Raw genomic sequence first — 13,018 nt, forward strand, 5'->3', positions numbered from 1 at the left:
GTCTGCCATCTGCCCGGTACAGTTGAAGCCAGGATTCATCCGTGAAGAGCACACTTCTCCAGCATTCCATTGGCCATCGAAGGTGAGCATTTGCCCACTACAGTTACAACGCCGAACTGCAGTCAGGTCACGACCCTGGTGAGGACGACGAGCACGCAGATTAACTTCCCTGAGATGATTTCTGACAGTTTGTGCAAACCCACATTTTCATCAGCCCTCCGAGTGGCTGGTCTTATACGATCCCGCAGGTGAAGTAGCCGGATGTGGTGGTCCTGGACTGGCGTGGTTACATGTGGTATGCGGTCGTGAGGCAGGTGGACATACTGCCAAATTCTCTAAAACGACATTGCGCCTTATGGTAGAGAAGTAAACAATCAATCATCTGCACATGAAACATGGGACCAACACTTTACATGTTGCATTTATATTTGTTCAGTATAGGTGTGTTACTTTGTGTTGAAATCTGGATCTGAGAATTTACACTTTACCACATGAATCAGTAGGTATGAGATATACCAGAGAATCCCTATCATGGTAAACAATATCTTCTGAGAAAGTGTTTTTAAATTATATCCATTAGTTACGCTACGCACACTAAATGAGATGTGATTCAGTGTTCTTTAAGGTTTGTTGCAATGTTACCCCACACAACTATTTCTCTACAGTCCTACAGAACACCAGCCATTGTTGAACGTCTTTAATGCATTACATAATTAAATGGGGGGGGGTGTAACAGAATATCTTAAACGTTTTGGTACTAGCCTAAGAAATTAACAATGTAGTCCAAGTAATATTACACGTTGAAATAACGAAAACAAACGTACTGTTCTCAGCACACAGCAAAAAGTCCAAATTAAAGGTCTTGTGGACACAGCCTTCCAGATCATCACTTTAATGACCCCCACATAAATAAATCACTAACACCTCTGATCGTTTTAATTGAGGATACCAAGGTTATGGTTGTTTATCCCAAACTGCCATGATAAATGAACCTAGAAAATAACATCTAAGTAACTCATAACAAGCTGTTGTTTTGTTTAAAAATTGAACAAACTTGGATGTTAATAGGGGTTCTTGTCATAAAAACTGGGTTTCTGTATCCTTAGTTTTGATTGCCTCCAAAAACCACCCCATTGGAGCTTTAGCCAATCCTGACCAACAGACGCTCTACAAAGGGGAGGTGCATATAATCCATTTGTTGCTTTTGACGGAGTCACAAATCTGTACATAGAAGGTATAAACACTTAACTGATTAATTTACATTACAAGCCCCTGAACACGACCCATCCACCTAGACCCCTACCTTCACTAAGCCCTACCCCCCATCTATTGTTTCTGTGAAATCTAAAAGATATGAATCCAAGGACTGCCAGCTAAATGATTGAAGTGCTAGGAGGAAGCATGTTTCTGCTAGAAATCAGAGGCATAGAAAACAATGTGGATTCCCACACCTGTCCCCCACCCCCCATTCGCCCCTGCACTCTATCAGCATGAGCAGATCTCAAAGTAAGACTCATGCGGCTCATGTCGGATTTGACCATTCGTTCAACTATAGAATCTAAGTCCCTGTTGTCTACCCAACCCAGTTCTGTCTTACTACATTGGGTCAATCTAAGGATTCCAACAAAGATATGGAAAACTATAGTGATTGCTCTTTCTAGATATTTGTATTGATGACATGAGGGGTGGGATGTGTGTTCTGGGTGACGGGTTCACAGTGTCAGAACAACAGCATCACCCTCGTTTCCTAGCTGTGGTTAGTTAGTACATTGCCGTAGCTGCAGATCAGACGAGGACAGCTACTCCTGAAAACGCAGAGCCAGAACAGTCTAGCCATGCAGCTAGCTAACCGTTTAGTCATTAGACTCAGTCACTCTTCAAAACAAGATACTTTAAAATAACAAAAACAAAAAGACAGCCATTATCGTTATACTGCGATGAATTTTAAAATTCCTTGACACCCCTCATGAAGGAAGGATGAATGATGGCTTTGAAAGGTCAAGGGGGAGGTAGGTCAAGCGGGTCAAGTTAACCCTCTCAGCAGGGGAGATCTGGTTGTCATAATCCTCAGCTGTAGCAGCAGGTTGCTAGTCACATAGCTGGGTAGCACAAGGACTGAGACACAGGGTGCAGGGTCGGGCATGGGAGACAGGACAAGGGGATATTATGGAGGGTAGATCAGGGGATGGCAAATTGAACCACTAGTTCTTCTTTATCGTCCACCTTGATCTGAGAGATTGCACTGTAAGCATAGGCAGCTATCTTGGACACCTGTAAATCAATCAGAACAAAATAGGTTAACATGCATCAACATGGTTGTTTTTTTTAGCTCCAGAGCTGCCATACACTAACAGGTTTATGGATAGGGAAAGCATAGGACTGTTATAGAAAAATGACCTGATGTATGTCTGAGAATGACACTGTGTGTGTGTGTGTGTGTGTGTGTAACAATAAACATATTCATACCGAACCGTTCAGGGACCTCAGTTTGGTCCACACTGTGAATCCGAATGAAAACATAACATAATAAAACCCTTGGAATATAAACTGGGCCAACGCTGCGTTGTATGCCTCGATGTTGTCAGGCTATTCTGTTACAACAACTAGAGCCTATGCACACCTTGTAAGTCAAAATTCAAATCTTGATTGGCTCATTTCAAAATGTCCTTTTGTGAGGCACAGCCAGGAACTAGTTCTGTACGATGGCGAGCGGTGGGGTGCATAAACCAGGAACTAGTTCTGTACGATGGCGAGCGGTGGGGTGCATAAACCAGGAACTAGTTCTGTACGATGGCGAGCGGTGGGGTGCATAAACCAGGAACTAGTTCTGTACGATGGCGAGCGGTGGGGTGCATAAACCAGGAACTAGTTCTGTACGATGGCGAGCGGTGGGGTGCATAAACCAGGAACTAGTTCTGTACGATGGCGAGCGGTGGGGTGCATAAACCAGGAACTAGTTCTGTACGATGGCGAGCGGTGGGGTGCATAAACCAGGAACTAGTTCTGTACGATGGCGAGCGGTGGGGTGCATAAACCAGGAACTAGGTCTGTACGATGGCGAGCGGTGGGGTGCATAAACCAGGAACTAGTTCTGTACGATGGCGAGCGGTGGGGTGCATAAACCAGGAACTAGTTCTGTACGATGGCGAGCGGTGGGGTGCATAAACCAGGAACTAGTTCTGTACGATGGCGAGCGGTGGGGTGCATAAACCAGGAACTAGTTCTGTACGATGGCGAGCGGTGCGGTGCATAAACCAGGAACTAGTTCTGTACGATGGCGAGCGGTGGGGTGCATAAACCAGGAACTAGTTCTGTACGATGGCGAGCGGTGGGGTGCATAAACCAGGAACTAGTTCTGTACGATGGCGAGCGGTGCGGTGCATAAACCAGGAATTAGTTCTGTACGATGGCGAGCGGTGGGGTGCATAAACCAGGAACTAGTTCTGTACGATGGCGAGCGGTGGGGTGCATAAACCAGGAACTAGTTCTGTACGATGGCGAGCGGTGGGGTGCATAAACCAGGAACTAGTTCTGTACGATGGCGAGCGGTGGGGTGCATAAACCAGGAACTAGTTCTGTACGATGGCGAGCGGTGGGGTGCATAAACCAGGAACTAGGTCTGTACGATGGCGAGCGGTGGGGTGCATAAACCAGGAACTAGTTCTGTACGATGGTGAGCGGTGGGGTGCATAAACCAGGAACTAGTTCTGTACGATGGCGAGCGGTGGGGTGCATAAACCAGGAACTAGTTCTGTACGATGGTGAGCGGTGGGGTGCATAAACCAGGAACTAGGTCTGTACGATGGCGAGCGGTGGGGTGCATAAACCAGAATCTAGTTCTGTACGATGGTGAGCGGTGGGGTGCATAAACCAGGAACTAGTTCTGTACGATGGCGAGCGGTGGGGTGCATAAACCAGGAGGATTCTCCATCGTTTAAATATTCAGTTTGGGAACATTTTGGTTTCCCAGTAGATGCCAAACGGTGATGGACATAGAGAGTATGTCTCCACTGCTCAACGAGAATAGCCTCTGCAGCTGCCAACACCTCAAACATGTTGACACATTTACACCGACATCACCTCAGTATTCTTACCACTGGAGCAAGACCGGGGCGCAAAAAATATACAAATACATGTGTTATCGTCCCTCAGCATTCAAGCAGCCCTTCGCAGCAGATTCTGACTGAGCCAAAGAAATGACAAGAGCGATAGGTATGTTTATAGCCGTGGATAAGCGCCCATTCTCAGTGGTTGAGGGGAATAAGGTGTTTCAGCACCTCGTGAAAGTGCTCGAGCCACGTTAACTAACTTCGCCCTCATGCACCCATTTTAGCAAAACAGGTAGTAACCGCTCTACATAAGCAAGGTGAAAGCCGAAGTAGTCAATGAATTGGCAAATCAAATGTTATGTCACATGCGCCGAATACAACGTGTGTAGACTTTACCGTGAAATGCTTACTTACGAGCCCAATCCTAACAATGCAGTTAAAATGTAGTAAAATTTGCTAATAAAAATAGTAAATAGTAACACCAATAACAAGGCTATATACAAGGAGTACCAGTACCGAGTGGATGTGCAGGGGTACGAGGTAGTGGAGGTTATATGTACAGGGGTTAAAGTGACTAGGCAATCAGGATAGGTAAGAGTAGCAGCAGCATGTGAAGAGTGCGAGTGGTGTCAAGATGCATGTGTGTTTTGTGCATGAGAGAGTACGTAGTATGTGCGTCTGTGGTGGAGATTCGGTGTCAGTAGAGCCCAATGAGTCTGCATAGAGTCGGTCAGCCAGAACAAGAAAGGGTCAATGCAAATACTCCAAGCAGCCATTTCATTATCTGTTCAGCAGCCATTTCATTATCTGTTCAGCAGCCATTTCATTATCTGTTCAGCAGGCATTTCATTATCTGTTCAGCAGCCATTTCATTATCTGTTCAGCAGCCATTTCATTATCTGTTCAGCAGCCATTTCATTATCTGTTCAGCAGCCATTTCATTATCTGTTCAGCAGCCATTTCATTATCTGTTCAGCAGCCATTTCATTATCTGTTCAGCAGCCATTTCATTAACTGTTCAGCAGCCATTTCATTATCTGTTCAATAGTCTTATGGCTTGGGGGTAGAAGCTGTTCAGGAGCCTTTTGGTCCCAGACTTGGCGCTCCGGTACAGCTTGCTGTGCGGTAACAGAGTGAAGTCTATGACTCGGATGGCTGGGATCTTTGACAATTTTTCAGGCCTTCCTCTGACCGCCTAGTATAGAGGTCCTTGATGGTAGGGAACTTGGCCCCAGTGATGTACTGGGTCGTACGCACTACCATTTGTAGGGCCTTCTGGTCGGATGCCAAGCAGTTGCCATACCAAGCGGTAATGCAGCCAGTCAAGATTCTCTCAATGGTGCAGCTGTAGAACTTTGAGGATCTGAGGGCCCATGACAAATCTTTTCAGTCTCCTAAGAGGGAATAGGCATTGTTGTGCCTTTATCACAACTGTTGGTGTGTATGTGGACAAGAGGTTGACCGATTAATTAGGGACAATTTCAAGTTTATAACAATCGGAAATTGGTATTTTTGGGCACCGATTTTACCCATTTAAAAAAATATATATATATATTTTTAGACCTTTATTTAACTAGGCAAGTCAGTTAAGAACACATTCTTATTTTCAATGACGGCCTAGGAACGGTGGGTTAACTGCCCTGTTCAGGGGCAGAAAGACAGATTTTCACCTTGTCAGCTCGGGTGATCCAATCTTGCAACCTTACAGTTAACTAGTCCAACGCTCTAACCACCTGCCCCTCATTGCACTCCACAAGGAGCCTGCCTGTTACGCGAATGCAGTAGAAGCCAAGGTAAGTTGCAAGACTTTTATCTCCCTCACCAACTTCAAACATCAGCTATCCGAGCAGCTAACCGATCGCTGCAGCTGTACATAGTCTATTGGTAAATAGCCCACCCATTTTCACCTACCTCATTCCCATACTGTTTTTTATTTATTTACTTTTCTGCTCTTTTGCACACCAATATCTCTACCTGTACATGACCATCTGATCATTTATCACTCCAGTGTTAATCTGCAAAATTGTAATTATTCGCCTACCTCCTCATGCCTTTTGCACACAATGTATATAGACTGCCCCTTTATTCTACTGTGTTATTGACTTGTTAATTGTTTACTCCATGTGTAACTCTGTGTTGTCTGTTCACACTGCTATGCTTTATCTTGGCCAGGTCGCAGTTGCAAATGAGAACTTGTTCTCAACTAGCCTACCTGGTTAAATAAAGGTGAAATAAATCAATAAAATAGTTGTAACAGTTTGGGCCACCTGGCGCGTTGCGAACTTATTTGCCAGAATTTTACATAATGACATAACATTGAAGGTTGTGCAATGTAACAGGAATATTTAGACTTAGGGATGCCACCCGTTAGATAAATTCTTTCATTGAAAGAATAAAAAAAATATTTTCGAAATGATAGTTTCCGGATTGGACCATATTAATGACCTAAGGCATTTCTGTGATTATTATGTTATAATTAAGTCTATGATTTGATAGAGCAGTCTGACTGAGCGGTGGTAGGCAGCAGCAGGCTCGTAAGCATTCATTCAAACAGCACTTTCGTGCGTTTTGCCAGCAGCTCTTCGCAAGCACAGCGCTGTTTTATGACTTCAAGCCTATCAGCCTAATGGCTGGTGTAACCGATGTGAAATGGCTAGCTAGTTAGCGGGGTGCGCACTAATAGCGTTTCAAACGTCACTCGCTCTGAGACTTGGAGTAGTTATTCCCCTTGCTCTGCAAGGGCCGCGGCTTTTGTGGAGCGATGGGTAACGCTACTTCGAGTGTGGCTGTTGTCGATGTGTTCCTGGTTCGAGCCCAGGTACGGGCGAGGAGAGGGACGGAAGCTATACTGTTACACTGGCAATACTAAAGTGCCTATAAGAACATCCAATAGTCAAAGGTATATGAAATACAAATGGTATAGAGAGAAATAGTCCTATAAATACTATATTAACTACAACCTAAAACCTCTTACCTTGGAATATTGAAGTCTCAAGTTATAAAGGAACTTTCATATGTTCTGAGCAAGGAACTCAAACGATATTTTTTTTACATGGCACATATTGCACTTTTACCTCTCCAACACTTTGTTTTTGCATTATTTAAACAAAATTGAACGTGTTTCATTATTTATTTGAGGCTAAACTGATTTGTATTGATGTATTATATTAAGTTAAAATAAGTGTTCATTCAGTATTGTTGTAATTGTCATTATTACAATTAAAAATAAATGAAATTTTAAAAATTGGCCGATTTAAATCGGTATCCAGCTTTTTTTGGTCCTCCAATAAATCGGTATCGGCGTTGGAAAATCATAATCGGTCGACCTCTAGTGTGGACCATGTTAATTCCTTAGTGACGTGGATACCCGAAGAACTTGAAGCACTCGACCTGCTCCACTACAGCCCGTCAATGTGAATGGGAGCGTACTCAGCCCTCCGTTTCCTGTAGTCCACAATCAGCTCCTTAGTGTTTCTGACGCTGAGGGAGAGGTTATCGTGGTTCATCTGTGGTTCTGTTGGGGCGTTATGCAAATTGTGATGGGTCTAGGGTTTCTGGGATGATGGTGTTGATGTGACTCATGACCAGCCTTTCAAAGCACTTCATGGCTACAGATGTGAGTGCTACGGATCCATAGTCATTTAGACAGGTTACCCTAGTGTTCTTGGTCACAGGGACTATGGTGGTCTGCTTGAAACATGTAGGTATTACAGACTCGGTCAGGGTGAGGTTGAAAATGTCAGTGAAATCACTTGCCAGCTGGTCAGTGTACGCTCAGAGTACGCGTTCTGGTAATCCATCTGGCCCCGTGGCCTTGTGAATGTTAACCTGTTTAAAGGTCTTGCTACGGAGAGCAAGATCACACAGTCGTCTGGAACAGCTGGTGCTCGCATGCATGGTTCAATGTTGCTTGCCTCGAAGCGGGTACAGAAGGAATGCAGCTCGTCTGTTAGGGTCGCGTCACTGGGCAGCTCGTGGCTGGGTTTCCCTTTGTATTCTGTGATAGTTTGCAAGCCCCGCCACATCCAACGAGTGTCAGAGCCGGTGTAGTAGAATTCGATCTGTCCTGTATTGATGGCTCATCAGAGGCACCCTGTGTTGTGCTTACTACGGATGGACCTCCAGGGCCACAGAGAGCTACTTAACAGTGACAGCCCATCACCTTACCCCAGAGCGGGAAATTATCTACCGTGCTACAGACACATCCCCTTTATGAGAGTCACACACACGTGTGCATCTTTTTCTCTTTGTAAGAAAACATTACAGCATAGGTCTATACAATGTCTAAGCCATGTTTATATATTGATTTCACACACATAGTGCACTTTATTTTAGTGTTGTTGTGTAATCAGGTGTTTTCATTCAAGAAAATACAAAGTGTTGTTATTCCTGATTATGCTCATCAGGCATTAAACAACTGATGATCATATAGAATCAGGGATACCAATTTTTGTTTATATAAGAAAATGTTAACTAGAGTAACTGTTGGCATTTTATTTTCCTGCTTTACCGAAAACCGTGAGTGACTTCAAAACAGCAATACGTACCAAAACGTGGGTTTGGTGAACCGTTACACCCCTGGTGTGCGAGCGTGTGTGCGTGCGTTTACCTGTTGTACATCAGAGTATGGCACCAGATCACTAGCGAGCACTTGGTGTGGCTGGCTGGTGAGGGAAGGGAGAGGGAGGGGCTTCTTCTGAGACAGACTGTTACTCAACAAGGCCAGTTTTATACTGAAACACACAATAAAGACAGGTCAGTGCTGAAACACATGGCCGGTCAAAACCCACAGACACATTAAGCAACTACCTCCACACACCAACCTGTATTGCCGAGCTTTATCCATATACTCATGCTGCTCCATGCCTTGAGAGTCCGCAGCCGAGACATCAATGATGTTCCTAAGAAACAGAGACAAAGGTAATCAACAGAATTAAATCCCAAATGAATAAATCCACGATGAGGGAGGAGAAAAAAACATTTGTGTGTCTTACAAGGCTGTCTTGAAAAGGATGGATGTGAGTAAGGCCTGTTCGTCTGTGCGGGCTGAGGGTACACTGGCGGAGCTCCATTCTGTACTGTTGAGGGGCTTGCTGTCTGGGTTCGGGTGGGGGATCAGCGGCTTATACACGTCAGGGTCCTGAGGCACAACATACGCATCACACTCACAAACTATCACAACATCCTCCATCACTGGCTGTTAAGGTACCCAGATTGACCTTGCTTATTGTTAAAATGAGCATGATATGACCTCTGAACTAAAGTATAAAACAAAAAGGCACCCTACAAACTATGCTATGACTACTCTTCCCTGATCACTAAGTCCATAGGGATCTGCTGCTGTGACAGGCAGAATGAACCCAAAGTAAAGATAGTTACCTAAGCCTGATATGATACTGGAGAGTATATTTCAACAGTATTATCCTGTGTTATAACAGGGTCAGCAAAGCAGTGGCAGGCTCTATTTGTACAACAGTCATCTGATAAATGGTAATAAGTTACCCCCCCACCTCACATTTCCCAAAAGTGAAAATAAAACCCCCCAGCAAATTCCATTTTGGCCTATGTCACAACTGGAAACCTGAGATCATATGACATGCATCTGGGAGAAGTTAACGCGCTGGCAAGTTCAACGGCGTAACCGAATGAGGCCCAATTAACAGAAGTGGTCACGTTTTACCGGACCTGATTGATGATCATCATGACAGGTGAGAATTTAAACAACGTGTTTTGTCTGCCCTGCAAGTAGCTAGCTACTGACGTACAGATTAACTGGTTAAGGTAATTAGCAAACTAGATATTGCCTATAATTTGTCAGCAAAGGTTGTCACTATTTTGAAACTTCACTTAACGAGCTAATGTTGTTAGGTGTGTTGGCCAATTTGCCATTCAGGTTACTACATTCCCATGGCCCAATCTTTCTTGCACAGCTAACAGTTATCTTAAAGGTCTGACTAGCTCAGCTATCTATCTGTTGGGTCGTAGTTGGCGAACTTAGAAATTGTTTCCTTTTAACAAGCAATGATGCACCATCTTTTCACTTTTGACTAGTGGAATTTGATACAAACTGTCTCGCAACGTCCTGATGACCCCAAAGAAACTAACGTTACTGTTATTGTCAAATAGTATTTTGCAACCTATATAACCAACTAGCCTATAGTTAGTTACCTGCTCGGTGTTCTCGTTTTCCCTGCTATAACAGCAACCCATGGCGTCCGCTGGACGTTCGCTGGTCCGCGAACGCAATTTCCAACTACTTCTCCCGAGAAACTATATAATAAGAGAAACAGTCTCGGTCCACTTTCTGTCTTACCGCTTCTGTCAGCGGCTACTACAAACGAAGCCTATCACATGACATCAGTTTTTGAGCAGCCAAGGACCGGGCAACAAACATAATGACATCCGGCCACTGTGAAGCCAGCATGGGAACACAGACTCCCCAATCACGTGACATGGGGGTATTTCATGTTTTAAGACTCGCGAAGGGTGACTTGTTATTGTTTTATTTGGGGGCACGGAACCTGCACGCAACAGACGGGTCGAAAGGGAAATACAGAACGACGAGATGGCAAAAATACATTGTTAACACATGTTCTGAGGAGGCTGCTATCGCAAGATAAAAGATTAAAGTCCTCTTTCAGACGTCCCCCGGGTCTACAGAGCCACTTTACAGCCCTCAATAACCATTGCATTTGATGAAAGAACACGTTTGACGAGTTTGCATGACTGGGTGACGCCAGTCGCCCTCTCATTACACATCAGACTACTAGCTACTAGGCTGCGTACTTCTCTTCCAGGACTGCTAAACAACCCCTGTGCTGCTTTGTTTTTATCTACGCCTGTTGTCAGTATGGCTCAGCTGATAATATCACTTTGCGTGTTGGTGTCTATTTGTCTCGCCTCGGTTTTGACCAAAGACAGCAGCCCCGTTCAGTTTGCGCCCGAAAGTCTCAGTACCTCCACGGTTCGCTCGGTGTGTAAGCCCATCCCCAGCACACTTTCTCTGTGCCACGGCGTCGGTTACCGGGAGATGCGGCTTCCCAACCTGCTGGGGCACGACTCGTTAAAAGAAGCCCAGCAGCAGTCGGCGGCGTGGCTACCGTTGGTCTCCAAACTCTGCCACCGGGATACCAAGAAGTTCTTGTGCTCGCTCTTCGCCCCGGTGTGCTTACCGGAGGGGGCGGTGCGCCCCTGCCGTGGGCTGTGCGAGGCTGTGAGGGACGGTTGTCTTCCGGTGATGAGCGCTTTCGGGTTCCCGTGGCCCAACATGTTCAACTGTACCCGGTTCCCGCGCGGGACCCATCTCTGCATTCCCACCACGACCCGAGACACAGAGCGTGGGCAGAAGGAAGAGGGACACGAGGAGGCATCAAAGGGTTTGTACCTATCATCATTGGGAGGTGATCCTCTGCAAAAAATGTCCACTCTCTTTCACACACATGTTCACCCTTCTCGGTGGCATGTCTCTTGGTGTCCTCAGGAACAGTGGTCTGTGATGCATGCAGTCTGGCTGCTGAGGGAGAGATAGACAACCAGAACAACTTCTGCAAGAGTCCATATGGTGAGTGATATGTATATGGCATTTGTTACACTTTACACAAAGGTTTATAGAGGTCAATAACATGTTTACATGTTTTTTTAAAGTGTTTACAGACCTGTATTTCTGTGTTTCCTCTCAGCCTTTAAACTGCGTATTGGGAGTGTTTCTGTAGTGCAGGGTGACCGCAGGGTCGTCCCTCTAGCCCGGAGTCGCATCCTGAGGTGGGAGGGTGGAGGCGCAGAGAAGGCCGAGGGCGTCGGGGGGGCCATGGCCTACAGTGCCCTTTGGTTGCAGGAGGGGGGTACCTGCACCTGTCCTGCCCTGGAGGAGGCAGATTTGGGGGAGGGGAAGGAGTCCCTGGCAGGGGTGTGGTACCTGGGCCTTGCTGACACACAGGAGGGCAGGCTGGTCCTCACTAGGCTGGTGAGGTGGAGGAGGAGCGACAAAGAACTCAAGAAGTTAGTCAGGAGACTCCTCAAACAACCCTGCTGATGATGTCATCATACAAACATAGAGAGACTTTCCAATTTGGCGAATTGGATGCGGATGAGAGGACACCACAGCCCTGTTACATTTCAGCCTCTGGACTGAGACAATATCTCTTGCATCTCCCTTTCATATTCATGCCACCTAGCTCTGGAGAAGTGAAGCCTTCGTCATATTCAACTGAATGGACTGGATGGATCTATGAAGACCTGTGGGGAAGAGAGACCCCCAGAGGTCCAGTGTCTGTGTGTTTGGATCCATGTTCTGGACACCTGTCACATGTGAGACATTGAGAAAAATGTAAATGATGTATTACGTTCTGAAATGACTTAAATGTAAATGAATATAAAAAAATCCATGTTTTTTTTTTTTTATCAATTGTGAGGACATGATTATGATTTGTCTAAGCCGAGTCAGACGACACAATTACCAGTGAGGCACAGAGCAGCATTAGTTCCATTCAAAGCAGAGTATTATTGTCTGATAGTAACATCAAAGACTGCCGGGTAACAGTGTCTAATAAACTTTATATTGAACCATAAATACTGGTCACCTTTTCTTTTCTGTGTGTGTTTTCTGGATCCTTCTGTTTGTGGCAAGAGAGAAACCTGACTCTAGACTCACTCCACACCTGTGACTGTACACCTGATCCACCCATGTCTGCCTGTCTGTCTGTCTCTCCCATTCTCCACCCACCATCGTGTGTTGAGTCAGATCCACCCATGTCTGTCTGTCTGTCTGTCTCTCCCACCCACCATCGTGTGTTGAGTCAGATCCACCCATGTCTGTCTGTCTCTCCCACCCACCATCGTGTGTTGAGTCAGATCCACCCATGTCTGTCTGTCTGTCTGTCTCTCCCACCCACCATCGTGTGTTGAGTCAGATCCACCCATGTCTGTCTGTCTGTCTGTCTCTCCCACCCACCATCGTGTGTTGAGTCAGA

At 45.5% G+C, this 13,018-nt stretch overlaps 2 protein-coding genes across 3 annotated transcripts; one reads left to right on the forward strand and one right to left on the reverse strand.

Moving 5' to 3' along the window:
- Positions 1–682: 682 nt before the first annotated feature.
- On the reverse strand, positions 683–11,096 carry LOC115141996 (ragulator complex protein LAMTOR1-like). Of its 2 annotated transcripts, none has more exons than XM_029681452.2 (5): positions 11,007–11,096; positions 9,044–9,189; positions 8,873–8,950; positions 8,659–8,782; positions 683–2,271 (listed from the first exon to the last, which is right to left on the reverse strand). In XM_029681452.2, the coding sequence occupies exons 1-5, from the start codon at positions 11,034–11,036 to the stop codon at positions 2,179–2,181; spliced, it is 471 nt and encodes a 156-aa protein (XP_029537312.1). In that variant the 5' UTR covers positions 11,037–11,096; the 3' UTR covers positions 683–2,178. The 2 variants fall into 2 exon arrangements, with proteins under 2 accessions (XP_029537312.1, XP_029537311.1); XM_029681451.2 differs by lacking the exon at positions 11,007–11,096 and adding an exon at positions 10,218–10,386.
- LOC115141995 (secreted frizzled-related protein 2-like) lies at positions 10,523–12,618 on the forward strand. Its single transcript, XM_029681450.2, has 3 exons — positions 10,523–11,425; positions 11,530–11,610; positions 11,729–12,618. Exons 1-3 carry the CDS (start codon positions 10,900–10,902, stop codon positions 12,079–12,081), a joined length of 960 nt encoding a protein of 319 aa, XP_029537310.1. The 5' UTR covers positions 10,523–10,899; the 3' UTR covers positions 12,082–12,618.
- Positions 12,619–13,018: the final 400 nt, after the last annotated feature.

Source organism: Oncorhynchus nerka, linkage group LG14 (assembly GCF_034236695.1).
Source record: "Oncorhynchus nerka isolate Pitt River linkage group LG14, Oner_Uvic_2.0, whole genome shotgun sequence".
NCBI classification, from domain to species: domain Eukaryota; kingdom Metazoa; phylum Chordata; class Actinopteri; order Salmoniformes; family Salmonidae; genus Oncorhynchus; species Oncorhynchus nerka.

What these genes read in the sequence shown, in the direction of transcription:
- LOC115141996 (XM_029681451.2), bottom strand. Translation starts at nt 10,259, where the DNA reads ATGGGTTGCTGTTATAGCAGGGAAAACGAGAACACCGAGCAG. An exon ending in ATCCTTTTCAAGACAGCCTT is followed by an intron (nt 8,951 to 9,043) that starts GTAAGACACACA and finishes TCTGTTTCTTAG; the next exon opens with GAACATCATTGATGTCTCGG. An exon ending in CATACTCTGATGTACAACAG is followed by an intron (nt 2,272 to 8,658) that starts GTAAACGCACGC and finishes ATTGATTTACAG; the next exon opens with GTGTCCAAGATAGCTGCCTA.
- LOC115141995 (XM_029681450.2), top strand. Translation starts at nt 10,900, where the DNA reads ATGGCTCAGCTGATAATATCACTTTGCGTGTTGGTGTCTATTTGTCTC. An exon ending in ACACGAGGAGGCATCAAAGG is followed by an intron (nt 11,426 to 11,529) that starts GTTTGTACCTAT and finishes TGGTGTCCTCAG; the next exon opens with GAACAGTGGTCTGTGATGCA. An exon ending in CTTCTGCAAGAGTCCATATG is followed by an intron (nt 11,611 to 11,728) that starts GTGAGTGATATG and finishes GTTTCCTCTCAG; the next exon opens with CCTTTAAACTGCGTATTGGG.